Below are 20,993 nucleotides of genomic sequence, written 5' to 3'. Positions count from 1 at the left end.
AGATTGCAGGAGTCAGCCCTGGGGGGTGGTGGTCCCCAGAGCCATCAAGGGCTCCAGGAGGGGGCCACACTGCACCCCTCCCATCATTTTCAAAGCCCCGGGGAGGTGGTGGTCCCCGGGGCCCGTAACGGACCCCTACATTTGAATAAACAGTGCCCCGGGAGGTGGTGGTCCACAGGGCAGAGTTTAGGGGGCAGGAGCCCTCCCACACATTTCTAAAATAAAACCCCAGGGAAGTGGCGGCCCCTGGGGCTGCGGGGGGCCACGAGCCCCCCGCATATAATTAAAGAAAGTCCCGGGGAGGTGGCGGTCCCCGGTGGGGACTACCTATGGGCTAATCCATTTAGCATTCACCATGCTCCTAACTCCAAAATGCACAGAAAAGCCCAAATCGACTGGTGGTGCGTGGACAGTGTCAACCACCGGCACTGAAAACTATCCGAACAAACCCCTACTCCGGCTGGAAGAAGGCATGCACACGAAGAATGCTGGGTTTTGAGGCATTTATTATTCCATAGGGGCCTCCTCGTCCCGGCAAGAACAGAGAGACGTGTTTCGGCTGTCACAGCAGCCTTCCTCAATCTAGTGAGCACCATTTTACCTAAAACGTATATACTACATCACATTCATAGACATAGAAAACATGAGTTCCAATTTGAAAAGAAACATCATGAAAAGGGTGCATGTAAATAAGTTCCTGTGTTTGGCACTAAACTACTAACAGTGGTCAAAATTATAAAAGTAATGTACCATGAAAATTCAAATGCAAGATGCATTGACATGTGTCTTTTAACTATAAAATACATCGTCTAACCACTGGAATAAAACTGCTATGTATACGTTTTACCCTCATATCGCATATAATATATGTTGGAACATAAAATTATCACCTATTCAAACGAATAGCACTTACTGTGACTCAATAATGAAGCATGCTGAGTGAACATAAATGCGATCGGGAGATCGAATTACACACAGCTGAAACCTTGGTTGCCATGGAGACCTCTTAAAGCTATGCCAGTAAAATTCACTTATAGAGGAAATGAATTAACACGCTAAACTTGAAAAAGTCGAGTTAAATAACAAACATGCACACAATTGGAGCCAGAAATCAGTAAAGCTTCTGTCCAATACGTCCTAGTGTATATGGTATTTGATATGTGCTCCAGGGTCCCCGGACATGGGTGGGACTATTCAATGCTTATGACTATTGATGAGAAGCCCCTGGAAGAGAAGGAGTAGTTTCTTTTCTGTAACTCCAGTTCTGTAGTAGGGGTATCTCTGTTATAGTCATAATCTAGTGAATAGTCCCGCCCATGTGCGTGGACCCCGGAGCAATAAAAAATAATCTCTAAAAGGTGACAAATCATGCAGACCTGCATACACCTTTAAGAGAGAATTTAATTTAAAGACAGATAATGCAGCCTATACCCACAGGCTACACTGTCCAGCACTTCAACTAGAATTCCACCAACATCCACAAACAGCACTGCCTGTCTAGTTTTTCTCCCCATAGGAAAAAACCCTGCCTCTACCAGCAAAAGCCTCTGGAATCATAGAGAGGAAGGAGTGGACAGACAAGCCCCATAGGCTGCCATTATGTGGCTTAGAACAGGATACTGTGCCTTTAAGAAAACTTTCCGGGTTTCCAGAACTTTCCCCAGTATCCCAGAATGCCCAGCAGGTCCCATTTACTTTCAGTTCTTTTTGAAGGCGTAGCACGCCAGACCTGTAGCATTCTACATATGAATAAGTATCTCTCCACCGGGGAGCAGGGCGGGCGCTTATGACTATAACAGAGATACCCCTACTACAGAACTGGAGTTACAGAAAAGAAACTACTCCTTCTGTAGTAGGGGATCTCTGTGTATAGTCATAATCTAGTGAATAGAATGACAAGCCCATCCCCACACAACAAAAGCGGTGGAGAACACACAAGACACTACCATTACTGTGCGAACAAATTTCGCAGCGAAGCCTGCCCAACCTGAGCATCTGCCCTGGCATCCGTGTCCAGACAGTAATGCGCAGCAAAGGTATGGACCGACTTCCAAGTGGCCGCCTTGCAGATTTCCGCAATCGGAACATTACGCAGCAAAGCCGTCGTGGCAGCTTTGCCCCTGGTGGAATGAGCCTTAGGTTTACCCCCTAAGGTCTTATTAGCCTTTTGATAACACAATTGTATGCAGGACACAATCCACCGAGAAATGGACTGCTTAGAGGTCGCAAGACCAGTCCTGACTGAGCCATAATTAACAAACAATTGGTCAGACCGACGAATATCCTTGGTCTTATCCAGATAAAATTTCAACACCCTCCGAACATCCAGGGAATGGAGAGACCTTTCCGCTGGCGGAGAGGGATTCTGAAAGAACGTAGGTAAAGTTATGGTCTGGTTGACATGAAAATCAGAGATAACCTTAGGAAGAAATTTAGGGTGAGTACGCATCACAACCTTAGCAGCATGAAATACAGTATAAGGTTCTTGACAACATAATGCCTGAAGTTCACTCACCCTGCGGGCCGATGTAATGGCCACTAGGAACGCCGCCTTCCAGGATAGGTGCTGCAATGAAGCCTTGTGAATGGGTTCAAAAGGCTCCTTCATCAGTCTGGACAGCACCACATTCAAGTCCCAGGAAGGCGAGGGAAGTCTGACGGGAGGAAACACTTTCTTCAAGCCTTCCAAAAAATCCTTGACCACAGGGATCTGAAAGAAGGAAGTCTGTGAAGGGCATTTCCTGTAAGCAGTCAAAGCAGCCAGATGAACCTTAATGGAATGGAAATTAAGGCCAGACTGTGCCAGATGTAAAAGGTATGGAAGGATGACATCTTCCTTACATGTTGTCGGATCAAAGTTCTTGGACTTACACCAGATACAGAACCTCTTCCACTTGTAAGCATAGGATGTCCTAGTGGAAGGTCGCCTAGACTCCTTCAGAATGTCCATACAATCGTCTGGTAGATTCAGATGGCCATATTGCACTATTTCAGGAGCCATGCCGCCAAACTCAAAGACGAGAGGTTGGGGTGCACCATCCGCCCCCCGAACTTCGTGAGGAGGTCCGGCCTGCCCGGCAACCGCATGTGAGGAAGGAGAAACCGGTGAAGAAGGTCCGTGAACCACCACTGCCTGGGCCACTCCGGGGCGATCAGGATCATCCGCGCCCTGCACTGGGACAGCTTGATGAGCACCGCCGGAATCAGGGGAATGGGTGGAAAAGCGTACAGAAAGCTGTTCGACCAATCGATCCATAGCGCATTCCCCAGCGTCCCCCGCTGGTAGTACCTGGATGCGAAGTCTCGGCATTTGCTGTTTTCGGCGGTGGCGAACAGATCTACGTCTGGAGTCCCCCACCTTGCGAAGACTTCTCCTAGTACTTCGTCGTTTATGACCCATTCGTGGTTTTCCTGAATCAGCCTGCTCAAGGCGTCCGCCTGAGCATTCTGCACCCCTGGCAGATGCGTGGCCATAATCGTCAGTCCTCGGGCCAGCAGCCAGCGCCAGATCGCCTGCGCCTCCTACGACAGAGTGCGCGATCTCGACCCCCCCTGCTTGTTGAGGTAATACATCGTGGTTGTATTGTCCGTCTGTATCAGCAGCGAGTTGGTCTGGAAGGAAGGAAGGAAGGCCTTCAGTGCCAGGAAGACAGATCTGAGTTCCAGGAAATTGATGTGGTACGTCGATTCCAGAGGAGACCACTTTCCTTGAATCTGCAAGTCCACGAAATGCGCTCCCCAGCCCTGGAGAGAAGCATCCGTCACTACACTCGTCGTGGGAATGTCCTTGTGGAAGGGAACCCCCTTGAGGAGGTTTTCCGCCGAACACCACCACTTCAGAGACTGAAGAGCATGCAGCGACAGTCGTATCTTGTCGTCCCAAGAGCCTGTCCTCTGATCCCACTGATCCTCCAAGCACTCCTGCAGAGGTCTCATGTGTAGCCGTGCGTGAGGCGTGAGGAAGATACAGGAGGCCATCGATCCCAGTAGAGAAGACACCTTCCTCACTGTCGTCGATGGAGCAGTCCTGAGGTACTGAGCCTTCCGAAGGAGTGATAACCGTCTCTCCTCCGAAGGAGACACGCTTGCTGACCGCGTATCGATGGAGGCCCCCAGGTACTGTATGCACTGGACCGGAGTCGTGACCGATTTGGACATGTTGACGTGTAACCCCAGCTTGTGTAAGAGAGCGCACGTCCATCGGAAGTGATCTTGTGCTTCCGAGAAGGATGAAGCCTTGATCAGCCAATCGTCCAGATACGGGTAGACAAACACCTTGTTCCTCCGCAGGTGTGCCGCCACCACCGCCATGCACTTCAAGAAGGTCCTGGGAGCAGACTTTAGGCCGAATGGCAGTACTGTGTATTGATAGTGATTGGCGCCGACTTGGAATCGCAGGAACTTCCTGTGCTTCCTCGCTATGGGCACATGGAAGTACGCATCCTGTAGATCTATGGCACAGAGCCAGTCTCCCCGTTGCAGCTGAGGGTAAATTTGGTGCAACGATAGCATGCGAAACTTCTCTCTGCGAATCCATTTGTTTGCCTGTCGCAAATCCAGAATGGGCCTGAACTCGTTCTTGTTCTTCTTGCGAACGAGGAAGAACCGAGAGTACAGACCTCTTCCCCTTTGAGACAGAGGTACCTCTTCTACCGCCTTTTTTCTCAACAAGATGTCTGCCTCCGCCTGGAGCTCTCTCAGCTGGAATCGAGAGCTGACCGGCGGAATCGCTGGGGGCGGGCTGATAAACCGAAGACTGTATCCATTGCAAACAATATTCAGCACCCACTTGTCCTGAGTAATTTTTCTCCACTCTGCCGGGAAGAATTGAATGCTTCCCCCCACTGGAGTGGATAACGGTTGAGGGGGAAGTCGCCGCTCAGGGCCGAGACCCGGCCGGGCCCTTGGTAGCGGTAGTAGCCTGCTGGCCTCCTCTACCCCTCTGGCGCTTCTGGAAGGGCTTGCGGAACTGCTGCTGTTGTTGCTGCTGCTGTCCCGAACCCTGCCCATGCCCCCTGCCCGAAGACCCGAACCGCCTCTGGAACGGGCGCTTCTTCTTCTCGGCCTTCTCCAACCCAACGGCCGTCAGGGTTTCCGCCTCCGCCTTCATGCGGGCCATCTCATCGTCCGCATGTTTCCCGAACAGGGTTTCCCCCGAGAAGGGCAGGTTGGCCACTCTTTGCTGCGCCTCTGGCTTGAGGGACGTCAGGCGCAGCCACGAATGCCGCCTCTGGTGAACGCCATGACAGTAGGCATGGGCGGCCAGCAAGGATACATCCGCCGCTGCGCCGATCACCTGATTAGAAACCAGCATGCCTTCGCGCACTGTCTCCAAGAAGTCCTCCTTCTTGTCCCGGGGCAGCAGGTCCGCATACTGCTGCAGGGACTCCCACAGGGCCCGGTCGTAACGGCCCAACAAAGCCCCTGCACTCGCCGCCTTCATGGTAGTGGCGGCGGTCCCACACACCTTTCTGCCGCAGAGTCCAGCCAGCGGCTTTCCTTGTCAGGCGGGACCGTTGACGAAGGGGTGGTCGCATGTTGTTTCCTCGCCGCCGTCACGATGACCGAATCCGGCTTCGGGTCCACTCTCAAAAAGGTAGGGTCCGACTCCGGGGCCCTATACTTTTTCATGAGCCTGGAGGGGGCAGCCTTCGTCATCGCGGGAGTGAGGAACAGCTCCAACGCGGGTTCCACCAGTCCTGGTACAAGAGGCAGTAGAGGGCGAGACAGATGTTTCTTATGAAGTGTCTCGAATATCACGGACGTCGTGGGTGTTGGAACCGTCACCGTGATACCCAACTTTGCTGCCCCTCTCAACAGCACCTCTTGGAAAGAGACCAAGTCGTCCACCGGAGACACCCTAGTCCCCGGTGAGTCCGACAGCGTCGGGGAAAAATCTCTGGTCGAGGAGCGCGTGTGCGACCTGGACCTGTGCCTCCTACGGCGTCGTCCTGAGCCCGACGATGACCGTCCACGGCTCCGTGACCTTCTCCTCCTGTGAGAGCGGGAGCACGACCTCTTCGGCTTCGGCCTATCCGCCGGTCTAGCCATTCCCGGCGACCGCGGGCGTCGTGGCTTCGGGGTCCCCTGCGGCGGAGTCGGGTACCTCGGAAGGGAAACCGACCGCGGGGGAACCGGCGGCGGTCCCACTGGAGTGCGTGGCAGCGACCGAGGTGGGGGCGGCGGAGGCAGTGTCCGCGGCTGTGGAGGCGGTGGTGGTGGTGGAGGTGGCGGTGGTGGAGGCGGAGGAGGTGGTGGTGGTAGAGGAGGAGGAGTCGGAGGAGGTGGGAGAGGAGGCGGTGACGGAGGCATCCGAGGAGGCGTATACACCACAGAGTACACCGATTCCGGTGACTCTCTCTTCCTCGACGTCGACCTTCTCCTCGACGTCGATCTTCTCCTCGACGGCGACCTTCGCCTCGACGGCGACCTTCGCCTCGACGGCGACCTGTGCCTCGACGGCGACCTGTGCCTCGATGGTGACCTGTGCCTCGACGGCGACCTGTGCCTCGACGGCGACGGCGATCTCCTCGACCTCGAGCGTCTCGACGTCGATCTCCTCTTCGGCGGCGACGTCGACCGTCTCCTCTTCATCGACGGCGAACGGCGATCTCCCCTCGACGGCGAGCGCCGACGCCGGGTCCGATCTCGACGCCGACTGCTGGACGGCGCCGAAGACGGCGTCATCGCCGACGATGCCGATGTAGTCGACGGCGGCCTATTCAGGTCCCTCGACGTCGATCGTCGACGCCGCTTCTCCCCAGAGCCCTGGGGAGACGGCGAACAAACGGTGGTCATCCTCCTCGACGTCGCCGTCGACGCCCTCGACGTCGACGGGGAGTGGGAGCGCTTACTGGTCTTCCTGCCCCTGGGGAGCCCCCCAGAGGCCTCAGTATGGGCCAAATCAGCCCCTCCAGACCCACCTGGTGCCTTCAGTCTTCTCTCCTCCAGAACATGAAGCCTGATTTTCATTCTGTCCCTCAGGGTCCTGGCTGAGAACGAGTGGCAGATGGTACAGTCTTCAGGCACGTGGGACTGGGGAAGGCAACCTATACACACCTCGTGTGGATCAGTTTTAGCCTTCTTTCTACCACATTCCGGGCACTTGTCGAACAAGCCAGGCATGTTGACAGTACCAGCTACTAAGCACTCGAAAAAGTGACAAAAATTGACAAAATCTCCAAAAAACCCTTGAAAAGGGGAAAGCTCAATGCTCCAGGGTCCTGCTAGCAGGAGCCGGAAAAAAGAACTGAAAGTAAATGGGACCTGCTGGGCATTCTGGGATACTGGGGAAAGTTCTGGAAACCTGGAAAGTTTTCTTAAAGGCACAGTATCCTGTTCTAAGCCACATAATGGCAGCCTACGGGGCTTGTCTGTCCACTCCTTCCTCTCTATCATTCCAGAGGCTTTTGCTGGTAGAGGCAGGGTTTTTTCCTATGGGGAGAAAAACTAGACAGGCAGTGCTGTTTGTGGATGTTGGTGGAATTCTAGTTGAAGTGCTGGACAGTGTAGCCTGTGGGTATAGGCTGCATTATCTGTCTTTAAATTAAATTCTCTCTTAAAGGTGTATGCAGGTCTGCATGATTTGTCACCTTTTAGAGATTATTTTTTATTGCTCCGGGGTCCACGCACATGGGCGGGACTATTCACTAGATTATGACTATACACAGAGATCCCCTACTACAGAAGGTATTGTTACTGCCTCAAGGGCTATCAAGATAAGGTCATCACCTTACTCTTTTTATCTCATTTTCAAGTAAACTGGTCATTTAACATTCTGAAGGGAAGGGAAGGGGCACTTGACATGGCTGATTTATCATGTCAAGAGTCTTGGAGAAAAGAAAAACCCCTTGCAAATATCACTCTTTTGAAATGTGGTGCAGGTGAATACAGCAAATGTATTCAGAATGAGGGAGAGCCACAGACAATTCCATGAACAGGAATCTCTTCGGTTTTCAATGTCAGTCATGGTTCCCCATTAAAAAAAATAATTCATGGATCTGCCCACTGGACAAGACACTACTTCCACATGTTCGGAGACCTTTACCCGAATGGCCAGCTTCTCTCATTCAACCAACTTGTAACAGATTACAACCTACCACCAGGACAATTCCTCCTACAGCGACAGTTCACAAACACATACGGCACCCTGTAAAGTACCATGGGGGTGAAACCCGTGACACACCCAGTACTCAATACCATACTTATAATGGGCACCAGTTGTCACCTTATCACCTGGCTGCACAAAGCCATTCGTGGCCTGACGATGGCTCCCAAAGACATGCTCCGATGCAAATGGGAAGAAGAATTTGGACGTGTATTGCATGACAAAGAATGGACGATGGCCTTAGAATTCCCTCAACAGGTGCCCCGTAACTCCTGCTTTAAGAATATACAGCTTTTCATACTACAAATAGCATACTTCACCATGGCCCAATTAAATTATTACTTCCCGCAGGCGGGCGTATGTTGTCGGTGCTGTCAGGTTCTAGTCGCAGACATGCTTTGGTCCTGCCCTGTCCTTCATCAGTTTTGGGAAAGCGTAAATGATGCCCTGCGGAAGGTTACAGATCTCACGGACATCCACTCATGGGAAGCATGCTCACTAGGCATTTTGAAGAGGCGCAAACAACACAAAGTGCGCAGTTACTTGGATTCCCTTGCACTTCTCCTTGCCAAACACGCACTCACCTTACACTGGCGCTCTCAAATAACGGTACAAAAGGGGGCGGTGATGGACGGAGCATCAGAACCAATCAAACACTCACACCCAGTCAACAGATCTGGGTTTGATCCATCACCGTTCTTTAGCCCACTCTGCCACCCCAGTTCAGACATGGCCATATGCAAATCAGTCTGACCCTGTGCCTCATGGTCACAGTCCAGCCGTAACTGACAAGCCATGCCTTCCCTGGACCGGAAACAAGCTTCCTAGGACCGGTGTCTGGCATTTCAGCCGTCTTCAGCCAGTCTTGCTTGAATCCAGTGGCAAAGTGAGCAAGGGACTCACGTCTGAGCATACGGGCTGGACTGTTCCCATGAGGCACAGGGTCAAGACTGATTTGCATATGGCCATGTCTGAACTATGGTGTTGTGGTGAGCAAAATAACGATGGATTAAACCCAGATCTGTGACTGGGGGTGAATGTTTTGCCAATGTGCAACATTCCGTCCATCATCTTGTGTGTTTTGCTGTTCACCCTTATGTGGGAAGGGTATGCCCAGACGTGGGTCCCGTGCTCACTACGCCACTGGAGTCAAGCTATCCTAGCTGAAGAGGGGTGAAACCCCAAACCGGTCCTAGGATGCTTGATTCCGGTCCAGGGAAGACATGGCTTGGCATTTCGGGCTGGACTGTTCCCATGAGGCACAGGGTCAAGACTGATTTGCATATGGCCATGTCTGAACTAGGGTGGCGTGGTGAGCAAAATAACGATGGATTAAACCCAGATCTGTGACTGGGGGTGAATGTTTTGCCAGTGTGCAACATTCCGTCCATCATCTTGTGTGTTTTGCTGTTCACCCTATGTGGGAAGGGTATGCCCAGACGTGGGTCCCGTGCTCACTACGCCACTGGAGACAAGCTATCCTGGCTGAAGAGGGGTGAAACCCCGAAACCGGTTCTAGGATGCTTGATTCCGGTCCAGGTAAGACATGGCTTGGCAGTTCGGGCTGGACTGTTCCCATGAGGCACAGGGTCAAGACTGATTTGCATATGGCCATGTCTGAACTAGGGTGGCGTGGTGAGCAAAATAACGATGGATTAAACCCAGATCTGTGACTGGGGGTGAATGTTTTGCCAACGTGCAACATTCCGTCCATCATTTTGTATGTTTTGCTGTTCACCCTTATGTGGGAAGGGTATGGCCAGACGTAGGTCCCGTGCTCACTACGCCACTGGAGTCAAGCTATCCTGGCTGAAGAGGGGTGAAACCCCGAAACCGGTCCTAGGATGCTTGATTCCGGTCCAGGGAAGACATGGCTTGGCAGTTCGGGCTGGACTGTTCCCATGAGGCACAGGGTCAAGACTGATTTGCATATGGCCATGTCTGAACTAGGGTGGCGTGGTGAGCAAAATAACGATGGATTAAACCCAGATCTGTGACTGGGGGTGAATGTTTTGCCAATGTGCAACATTCCGTCCATCATCTTGTGTGTTTTGCTGTTCACCCTTTGTGGGAAGGGTATGCCCAGACGTGGGCCCCGTGCTCACTACGCCACTGGAGTCAAGCTATCCTGGCTGAAGAGGGGTGAAACCCCGAAACCGGTCCTTGGATGCTTGATTCCGGTCCAGGGAAGACATGGCTTGGCAGTTCGGGCTGGACTATTCCCATGAGGCACAGGGTCAAGACTGATTTGCATATGGCCATGTCTGAACTAGGGTGGCGTGGTGAGCAAAATAACGATGGATTAAACCCAGATCTGTGACTGGGGGTGAATGTTTTGCCAATGCGCAACATTCCGTCCATCATCTTGTGTGTTTTGCTGTTCACCCTATGTGGGAAGGGTATGCCCAGACGTGGGTCCCGTGCTCACTACGCCACTGGAGTCAAGCTATCCTGGCTGAAGAGGGGTGAAACCCCGAAACCGGTCCTAGGATGCTTTATTCCGGTCCAGGGAAGACATGGCTTGGCAGTTCGGGCTGGACTGTTCCCATGAGGCACAGGGTCAAGATTGATTTGCATATGGCCATGTCTGAACTAGGGTGGCGTGGTGAGCAAAATAACGATGGATTAAACACAGATCTGTGAATGGGGTGAATGTTTTGCCAATGTGCAACATTCCGTCCATCATCTTGTGTCTTTTGCTGTTCACCCTATGTGGGAAGGGTATGCCCAGACGTGGGTCCCGTGCTCACTACGCCACTGGAGTCAAGGTATCCTGGCTGAAGAGGGGTGAAACCCCGAAACCGGTCCTAGGATGCTTGATTCCGGTCCAGGGAAGACATGGCTTGGCAGTTCCGGCTGGACTGTTCCCATGAGGCACAGGGTCAAGACTGATTTGCATATGGCCATGTATGAACCAGGGTGGCGTGGTGAGCAAAATAACGATGGATTAAACCCAGATCTGTGACAAGGGGGTGAATGTTTTGCCAATGTGCAACATTCCGTCCATCATCTTGTGTGTTTTGCTGTTCACCCTTATGTGGGAAGGGTATGCCCAGGCGTGGGTCCCGTGCTCACTACGCCACTGGAGTCAAGCTATCCTGGCTGAAGAGGGGTGAAACCCCAAAACCAGTCCTAGGATGCTTGATTCCGGTCCAGGGAAGATATGGCTTGGCAGTTCGGGCTGGACTGTTCCCATGAGGCACAGGGTCAAGACTGATTTGCATATGGCCATGTCTGAACTAGGGTGGCGTGGTGAGCAAAATAACAATGGATTAAACCCAGATCTGTGACTGGGGGTGAATGTTTTGCCAATGTGCAACATTCCGTCCATCATCTTGTGTGTTTTGCTGTTCACCCTATGTGGGAAGGGTATGCCCAGACGTGGGTCCCGTGCTCACAATGCCACTGGAGTCAAGCTATCCTGGCTGAAGAGGGGTGAAACCCCGAAACCGGTCCTAGGATGCTTTATTCCGGTCCAGGGAAGACATGGCTTGGCAGTTCGGGCTGGACTGTTCCCATGAGGCACAGGGTCAAGATTGATTTGTATATGGCCATGTCTGAACTAGGGTGGCGTGGTGAGCAAAATAACGATGGATTAAACCCAGATCTGTGACTGGGGGTGAATGTTTTGCCAATGTGCAACATTCCGTCCATCATCTTGTGTGTTTTGCTGTTCACCCTATGTGGGAAGGGTATGCCCAGACGTGGGTCCCGTGCTCACTACGCCACTGGAGTCAAGGTATCCTGGCTGAAGAGGGGTGAAACCCCGAAACCGGTCCTAGGATGCTTGATTCCGGTCCAGGGAAGACATGGCTTGGCAGCTCGGGCTGGACTGTTCCCATGAGGCACAGGGTCAAGACTGATTTGCATATGGCCATGTATGAACTAGGGTGGCGTGGTGAGCAAGAGCAAAATAACAATGGATTAAACCCAGATCTGTGACTGGGGGTGAATGTTTTGCCAATGTGCAACATTCCGTCCATCATCTTGTGTGTTTTGCTGTTCACCCTATGGTTGAAGGGTATGCCCAGACGTGGGTCCCGTGCTCACTATGCCACTGGAGTCAAGCTATCCTGGCTGAAGAGGGGTGAAACTCCGAAACCGGTCCTAGGATGCTTGATTCCGGTCCAGGGAAGACATGGCTTGGCAGTTCGGGCTGGACTGTTCCCATGAGGCACAGGGTCAAGACTGATTTACATATGGCCATGTCTGAACTAGGGTGGCGTGGTGAACAAAATAACGATGGATTAAACCCAGATCTGTGACTGGGGGTGAATGTTTTGCCAATGTGCAACATTCCGTCCATCATCTTGTGTGTTTTGCTCTCAAATAACCCCATCGCTAGCTGTTTGGTATGGAGTAGTGCAAATGGGAGAAAGCCGAAAAGCATGCCCTCCAATACGAGGAGGATGTGTAATCTCTGAAAAAGGCCCCATTTCCTCTCACTGGACTACCCTCCTTTCACAGTTTCTGCAACACACCAGGAACGATGATCTCCCCACTTAGCCAGTCAACGACAACCTCAGTACCCGATGCTGTCTTCACAACAAATCTTCCTCTCCATATGCTCCCAACGCATCCCACCCTTCTCCACTCGCCAGCAGACCCCAGCCATATGGCTCATGCCGACACGTCCCAACGTTTTGAGGCCATATCCCGCCATACCGAATCCCCCCTCCACCTTGCATCTCCTACCCTTTTACATTCCAGTTCGTGAAGCGGACCCCAATCTTTATTGGTGGGGCAATCCACTTTTAACTTGCTAACTCATACATTGAGCACAGTTTTGTTCACAATATAGTTCCCCAGCAGATGCACTGACTGTTACTTGTGTCCAGTATCCCAAAATGTGTAGGACTATGTATGGTCAAACAGCTAATTATTGTCTATTGTATCTGTTGATATATCTATAAAATCTAATGAAAACGATTTTCAAAAAAATAAAAAGATAAATAATTCATGAAGGTTCCTGAGAACTCACATCAGAAGCTAAGCCTTTGAAAGGTGCACTGCATTTACAGACCAAACAAATACTATCGCCCTGAAAAGCCCCAAAAAAGTCACATGTATAGTTTCCTAGAGTTATAAAATTTAATCTGATCAATTTAGAAATAATTTTCTGAGAAACGGCAAAGAAGACGAGCTGTTTCCAGTAGTTCCTTGTCACCACTAAGCAAAGCGACCCTGAAGATAGTCTGTGGGAGCAGAGGTGAAGCCTAACCACCTCACCGGATAAAGAATGGACTGAAATACAATGATGATGGTAGACTATAAAACTGTAGGTGTAAATGTTACTGATATTGTCTAACTATACTGATATTATCTAACTATACTATTGATTACTACCCTGGCACTGCTCTCCGATGCAGTTCTCTTTCTTTGGGTGCTCCTAACAATGGGCATAAGCTGTGCTTCTCCTGGACAGTCTCATCTCCGAATGGTCGATGCACAATTCTTTTCCCTCTCAGCAGGCATGCTGGCTTCTAGATATTACACAAACCATCAGCTCCTCCTGCAGCAAGCGCAGACATCAGGTGATGTCCTCTCGCTTCTGGGACTGACTGGGGACCAGCCCTGGTCACACAGCAGTCCTTCAAGTACCCTCTGGAGCATTCTCTTCCTAGGTCAGGAAAAGCATGCAAGCGAACAAATTGGGTTGATTTGGGCCCCACTTTTATATAGCCAGTGGACGAGGACCAACTGTTTAAAACTTAATTGGTGTGGTTTGTTTCTCTTTCAAGAATCCTTCACAGGTAGCTGCCCTTACACAGCCTTTGTGTAGCGTGATGCTTCTGAAAGCAGGTAACACTGGAAATGTCTGGAAAGTGGAGCACCCAAAAGGGTACTGTGAAGTTTCTGCACCTTGCTGTCATCAGCCTCTCTGAAAAGGACTGGCCTGACCCAGAAATAGTCTCAACCTTATCATGCACAAAATGGCAGTGCACAGGAAGCACTAACTAGCAGCTCCTTGCTAACAAAAAATCTTCCTGGAATATCTAAAGGTAGCCCTGTCCGAATCCTCCTCACTTCAGAGTCTGGATCTACAAACTCCAGCCACCAGAATGCAAGCACTACCCTTCCACTGGCTGGGGAATCTATCCACATCCTCATCTTGTGTGATACTAAGCTAGGGATATCCAAAATTGATCCCACTGGCTTCAATAAGCAAGGTTTAGTGCACCCCTAATTACTGAGTGCAGAAAAGGTCACCCCACCATTTCATTTCAGCAGGTGAAACCTGACAGAATTACAGAAAAGTCCTCGTATTTTCAACATCAAAATCTGCATGATACTCTCCAGTATGTCTAAACTGGTGTTACTATCAATAAATTCTAAACACCTCTGCGTTGGATTTTATCAGATGCTATTATTATCCCATTTGATCCCAGAACCCTCCTAAACAGGCTATTATGCTCGTTTTACCAAGAGCAGAGCTCTTTGTCAGTTGCAGCTGTACTTAAAAAGTTTTTTTGCATTTCTGGCTACACCTGTCATTTTGCATTTCCACTGTTGAAATTGTAAATAGTGTGCTGTTACGCCTTCATTTCTTTGTGCAATGTCTATAAACTTTGTTTTGCTTTTTTCTTCTTCTACACTTTTCTCCATTAAGACATGGTTTCTTCTATGTCCCCATGAATTTGGAGGTGCTTCTTTACCAACCTGTTCGGCGATGAAACAGCAAATCTCTGACCAGTTACAGATTAGGAAGGAGATCAAGGAGAAATTTGAAAATATCTACAAACTCGTATGTTCGTTGGTGTTCACAAACTCTGAAAGTGAATCACACTTTAAATCACCCACTTTCAATCCACTGAATGTGATTTACTCCCACATAATATTATACCACTGTGGCAATTTACATGAATAAAAGGGTTTCCAACTGCAAGGTCACATTTTGTTAATTCCTCAAAGTCAGAAAACGAGCCATGGCCCATACAAGTCAAACTTCCAGGCATATATGACCCTGTGAGTTGAGCCTTTATAGTTTTTGCAAACAGCAAGGGAAAAGAGGCTCCTTTATTGCAACTTAAAAGAAAACAAAAAGGATATCTGATTTAATACTGCATGGAGAAAGCATTAAATACCTACCCCCTGCTGAAGACTGAGGGTGCCCATTTTCAAACTGATTCTAATATGTGTTTTAGGTCTCCCCTGCTTGAGTGCATGAGTGCTAGTGCATGTACTCTTGCCTGCTAGAGATATTGTGGTGAATATGGGCCTCAGAGGCTGCCAATTGCTTATTATTTGTGGGCTTCATTGTCAATCTTCTTTACTGCCTAATTGGCCAGCCAGAGCATGCCAGGCGTAGCTCTCTGTTTCTTCTGTAGAACATGGGCCGAGCACAAATTGATTCATCTTAATTACAGTCCGTCCCCTGCTCGCGCTGTGATTGAGGTAATATTTCTTCTTACCCTCTACACTACCCCTTGTGCCCGGGGGTTCCTACTTTTCCCAATGATCCCCTTCTCTGTGTAGATAACAAGCTTGTCTTTTCCAAAAATGGCTGACATAATACTACTTGCGTCTAATTAAAATATATACTTTAATAAAGAAAAAAGCTTATCGGTTGTGATGCAGTTGATGGGAAATTTGGGGCAGGTAAGAGCAGTCACGCTATGAGGATTTGCGACATAATGATCCTGCACTTATAGCAACAATTTCAACAGAAGGGCTAAGGTGATTTCAGATGCTAAAAAGACAAAGAAATGTCAAATAAAGCCATCACTATCAATTCACTTTTCTCTGAAAACAATGGAATAACTCTGCCACTGTTTCTTCTTCCCTTCCCACCAGCCCCATCCCTCGTACTTATTTTCCTACCACCAACCCGTCCTCGTTTCTTCTTCGCTGTCCCTGTTACTTCTTCACCTACGACCTTCCCTGTTCTTGTTTTTTAGTCCCCTCTGAACAGACCACAATCCTTGTTTCTTCTCCACCCCTCAACAGCCAGAAGGAGAAACAAGCATTTGCAATGCAATAGGTCTCGCATTTATAAGAGTTTGAGCTAGTGGCATTGTAAAATTACAATGCCTTTTATTTATGTTTTGGTTTTAAAACAAATAAAAGGCATTGTCATTTACAATGTCAGTAGCATAAACTCGCATAAAAGCAGTGTGTGGAGTGTAGCAGTGTGCAGCGTGCAGCAGTGTGCGGCGTGCAGCAGTGTGCGGCGTGCAGCAGTGTGTGGCGTGCGGCAGTGTGAGGCGTGCAGCAGTGTGTGGCGTGCAGCAGTGTGTGGCGTGCAGCAGTTTGCGGCGTGCAGCAGTGTGTGGCATGCAGCAGTGTTTCGTGTAGCAGTGTGAGGCATGCAGCACTGTGTGGCGTGCAGCAGCGTGCAGCAGTGTGCGGTGTGCAGCAGTGTGCGGCGTGCAGCAGTGTGCAGCGTGCAGCAGTGTGCGGCATGCAGCAGTGTGCTGCGTTCAGCAGTGTGCTGCGTGCAGCAGTGTCGTGCAGCATGCAGCAGTGAGTAATGCAGCAGTGTGCAGCAGTGTGTGGCGTGCAGCAGTGTGTGGCGTGCAGCAGTGAGTGGCGTGCAGCAGTGTTTTGTGTAGCATTGTGCGGCGTGCAGCATTGTGCGGCGTGCAGCAGTGTGTGGCGTGCAGCAGTGTGTGGCGTGCAGCAGTGTGTTGCGTGCAGCAGTGTGTTGCGTGCAGCAGTGTGTGGCGTGCAGCAGTGTGTGGCGTGCAGCGGCATGCAGCAGTGTGTGGCGTGCAGCAGTGTGTGGCGTGCAGCAGTGTGTGGCGTGTAGCAGTGTGTGGCGTGCAGCAGTGTGCGGCGTGCAGCAGTGTGCGGCGTGCAGCAGTGTGCGGCATGCAGCAGTGTGAGGCGTGCAGCAGTGTGCGGCGTGCAGCAGTGTGAGGCGTACAGCAGCATGAGGCGTGCAGCAGTGTGAGGCGTGCAGCAGTGTGTGGCGTGCAGCAGTGTTTCGTGTAGTAGTGTGAGGCATGCAGCACTGTGTGGCGTGCAGCGGCGTGCAGCAGCATGCGGCGTGCAGCAGTGTGCGGCGTGCAGCAGTGTGCTGCGTGCAGCAGTGTGTTGCATGCAGCAGTGAATAATGCAGTAGTGTGCAGCAGTGTGCAGCAGTGTGCGGCGTGCAGCAGTGTGTGCCGTGCAGCAGTGTGTGCCGTGCAGCAGTGTTTCGTGTAGCATTGTGCGGCGTGCAGCAGTGTGTGGCGTGCAGCAGTGTGTGGCGTGCACCAGTGTTTCGTGTAGCAGTGTGCGGCGTGCAGCATTGTGTGGCATGCAGCAGTGTGCGGCATGCAGCAGTGTGCGGCGTGCAGCAGTGTGCTGCGTGCAGCAGTGTGTGGTGTGCAGCAGTGTGTGGCATGCAGCAGCATGCAGCAGTGTGTGGCGTGCAGCAGTGTGTGGCGTGCAGCAGTGTGTGGCGTGTAGCAGTGTGCGGCGTGCAGCAGTGTGCGGCGTGCAGCAGTGTGAGGCATGCAGCAGTGTGCAGCGTGCAGCAGTGTGAGGTGTGCAGCAGTGTGAGGCGTGCAGCAGTGTGAGGTATGCAGCAGTGTGAGGCGTGCAGCAGTGTGAGGCATGCAGCAGTGTGTGGCGTGCAGCAGTGTGAAGCGTGCAGCAGTGTGAGGCATGCAGCAGTGTTTCGTGTAGCAGTGTGTGGCGTGCAGCAGTGTGTGGCGTGCAGCAGTGCGTGGCGTGCAGCAGTGTTTCATGTAGCAGTGTGTGGCGTGCAGCAGTGTGCGGCGTGCAGCAGTGTGTGGCGTGCAGCAGTGTGCGCGTGCAGCAGTGTGCGGTGTGCAGCAGTGTGTGGCGTGCAGCAGTGTGAGGCGTGCAGCAGTGTGTGGCGTGCAGCAGTGTGTGGCGTGCAGCAGTGTGAAGCGTGCAGCAGTGTGAGGCATGCAGCAGTGTTTCGTGTAGCAGTGTGAGGCGTGCAGCAGTGTGCGGCGTGCAGCAGTGTGCGGCGTGCAGCAGTGTGTAATGCAGCAGTGTGTAATGCAGCAGTGTGCGGCGTGCAGCAGTGTGCGGCGTGCAGCAGTGTGTGGCGTGCAGCAGTGTGTGGGGTGTGAGTTATAACGAAAGTTAATTGTTGAAAGAGGGGATGCAGGAAGTGAGGCCGAGCGCGCGCTGGCGAAAGCATTCTGCTGCTTTCAAGTCCGATGCCAGATGCCAGCTTCGCGCTTGAATGCCTCACATGCACTGGCCATAAACCGCATTCCTAAGGTCTTGTGCCCCTTATTAAATCTCTCTGAATGCATGAGTCGGCGCACGCGCAGGAAGTAGCTGGTGGCAAATGGAATGCGCGTGGTTGTGCGCGTAACCGCCACCCGATCCGCCTGGGAAGCCTTTGGGAGCATTTTCTGAAGCCCCTTCATAAGTCTCGCTGAGCGATCGCTTACGCGATAGCCAGGCGAGACCTAAAAAAGAGCACTATTAAGCAGCCACGGCTGGCTGAATCATGTCACTTTTTATACCGTCCCGTTCACCATTCTCACCCTCCCTCTCTTTCTACACCCACAAAGCCCTCCCATTCTCCACCCCCAACCAAGTGGCAAAGCCAATAGCTCATCTAAACCCAATAGGTCCGGGGCACCAAAGAAGAAAACAGAAGAAATTAGTATTCTGTAGTTAATATTTTTGGGTTGAAATACAATGGCCAACTTCCCATTAAAGAAAAAAAAAATCTTATGAGTTGGATTTCATTCTGATAGTTACCAACTAATAACCATGTCATGCTAAAACTGTGTGACTACAGGAGCCGTCCCCTCCCCGGCATCTCACCAAGTTGTAAAGCACTCCCCCAAGTTGGGTAAGTCAGGAGGCATGATTAGATGCATGTGTTTTCTTGTCTCCCCAGAACCACAGTCTCACATGTGTAGCATGTTTTCTTTTGCAGTGTCACTATAAGGACCACATGTGTTGATTTTACGTCACTATACATTTATTACGTCCATCGTGACAAACATTCTTACCATAATTTCTTTTCACTAGGCTGTCATCTCCATGCGAGGAAGGTAGGAAGTCCTAGTTTCACCTGGATTTTAGAGGAGCTGCTTTTAGTTAACGAGGGATCCTTTATCTCTACCTTTATTAGCCCTAATGAAAGCCTGGAGCTGTTTGATAACAGGCAAAAACATGTTCGCAGCAAAATAGATGTAAGGGTCATAGTACCCAGAAACATCTCCTTTCTCTTATTTTAATCATACCTACGGTAGCTACCAATAAAGGAAAACCCCTTAGTTTACCCTAAGTAGTTTTATGTGGATCCCGGCAATTATCCAAGAATTATAATTCATCAAGAACTCCTTCATACTTATGAGGTAGAGTCTACCCTGGTTAGTACCTTCTTAACAGTATGGGGTGAGGAAGCCTATGATGACGCATGCCACATTACGTGAGTGAGGTATCCTCATCCAGAAAAACTGGATCTGGTATATTTCACCCAAGGGATTTTAAATACAGAATTCTAATTTATTCAGTTTTCATCTTTCGTGCCCCATGCCTATTGGGTTTAGATGTGTTAATTTTTTGGAGGACGTACAGTGTGCACTTTTTTCCCTCATGATCTCCTCTTGTGATTGTATAAAGCCAATACCTTGCCCATAGGAGAGCCCTATTAGCTTTGCCAATGCTTGTTTTTATAATACCTTCCTCACTATACCAACTCTAGCAACAACCTTTCACAACCGCAAACAAGAAGCGACCCTTTTTGGCCAGCATCTCTTGTGCTTCTGACAGCTGTCGACATTGGTCACTACTCTCCCCAATGTCTTATTCATTGACAGCTTTCTTGTGGAAGTAGGCATCCTTTTCCCTTGAATTACAGAGATAGCAACTCTGGTACATTGAGAAAACAAATGCTGAGATGAAGGTCTGCTATCCACGTGAAACCTTCGAACTACAATTCGCTGCTGTGCATGTTATGTGAACAGCTAATTTTCACAGTTATTTAGACAGAATTGTGTGCATCAGTGCTCACAAGTCCTTTGTCACGCAGCCAACTAGTACATTGCGTATCGGGCAGAGGACCGAATATCTCGAAACACTGTATTGTGTAAAGCTTGCACAGAGCAATCGGTTGGACAGTTTATTTACCTGAATCCCTGGGTTACAAGTACCCAACTCAATGGCCCGTGGTTATCACTCTCTATCACATGACTGGTGAGTAGGCCTTGTTGGATTTCAAATGTGTTACCACTAATTAGCATCCTTTCAACGTAGAGGGCTGAATTACCAACAAATCTTTACAATGTATCCGCACTCAGTCACCATAGCTTTATGAAGTACTAAGTGCTGACTCAATACATGTTTCTTCACTCTGATTTCAAATGACTGTTGGAAAAATTATTCTTCCAACTTTTCAGCATCCGTGTATACCTTCATCGAGCATATGAGGCTCTGTAAACCTGGTAATATTTAAGCAGCAAAGGCTCTAAACCACAAATGCAGTTGCAGGAAAAATAGCGTAAAGATAGTGCTTAAGATTTTGATTTGGTATATAATGGATAAAAGACGTCTCTTCTGACACTACACAGTTGGGGATTGGTTGAGGAAGGTGTGTTTCTCACCATGTGTGCAGCTGGGAAAGCATTAGTATATATCCGATTATACGTTTCACGCCAGGGGCTAAAGAAAAACATGCATTTTACCTCAAGTTCCTTGACAATGCTTTCCTTATTTTCAACTTCCTCACCACTGACATGGATTAAAAAAAATATCATTCATTAGCTGGGATCTCAAAAACAGCTTCTGTCAAAAAGACTACATTGTTTGAAAGCGCTGGAGCACATATTACATACTTCACAGTGCATTAATATCAAATCTGACATAGTGCAGGAGCAAACACAGAACAGCCTAATTATCATACAAGTGAGGTACTGTACTGTTACTGTTAAGAGAATTGTTAGGACTGAGAAATCCAACAGCC

At 50.2% G+C, this 20,993-nt stretch overlaps 1 protein-coding gene across 1 annotated transcript in view; it reads right to left on the bottom strand.

Moving 5' to 3' along the window:
* Window positions 1-20,993, bottom strand: part of MAJIN (membrane anchored junction protein) — a 381,011-nt gene that overhangs the window by 224,533 nt on the left and 135,485 nt on the right. Inside the window, exon 3 of the mRNA XM_085627772.1 lies at window positions 20,716-20,761. Coding sequence (XP_085483898.1) covers window positions 20,716-20,761 — 46 coding nt within the window. The remainder of the gene's footprint in view (window positions 1-20,715; window positions 20,762-20,993) is intronic.

This window comes from Triturus cristatus, chromosome 9, assembly GCF_964204655.1.
Source record: "Triturus cristatus chromosome 9, aTriCri1.1, whole genome shotgun sequence".
Lineage (NCBI taxonomy): Eukaryota > Metazoa > Chordata > Amphibia > Caudata > Salamandridae > Triturus > Triturus cristatus.
Note: the sequence above shows the minus strand (reverse complement) of the source record. Positions and strands in the feature narration are given on the sequence as shown.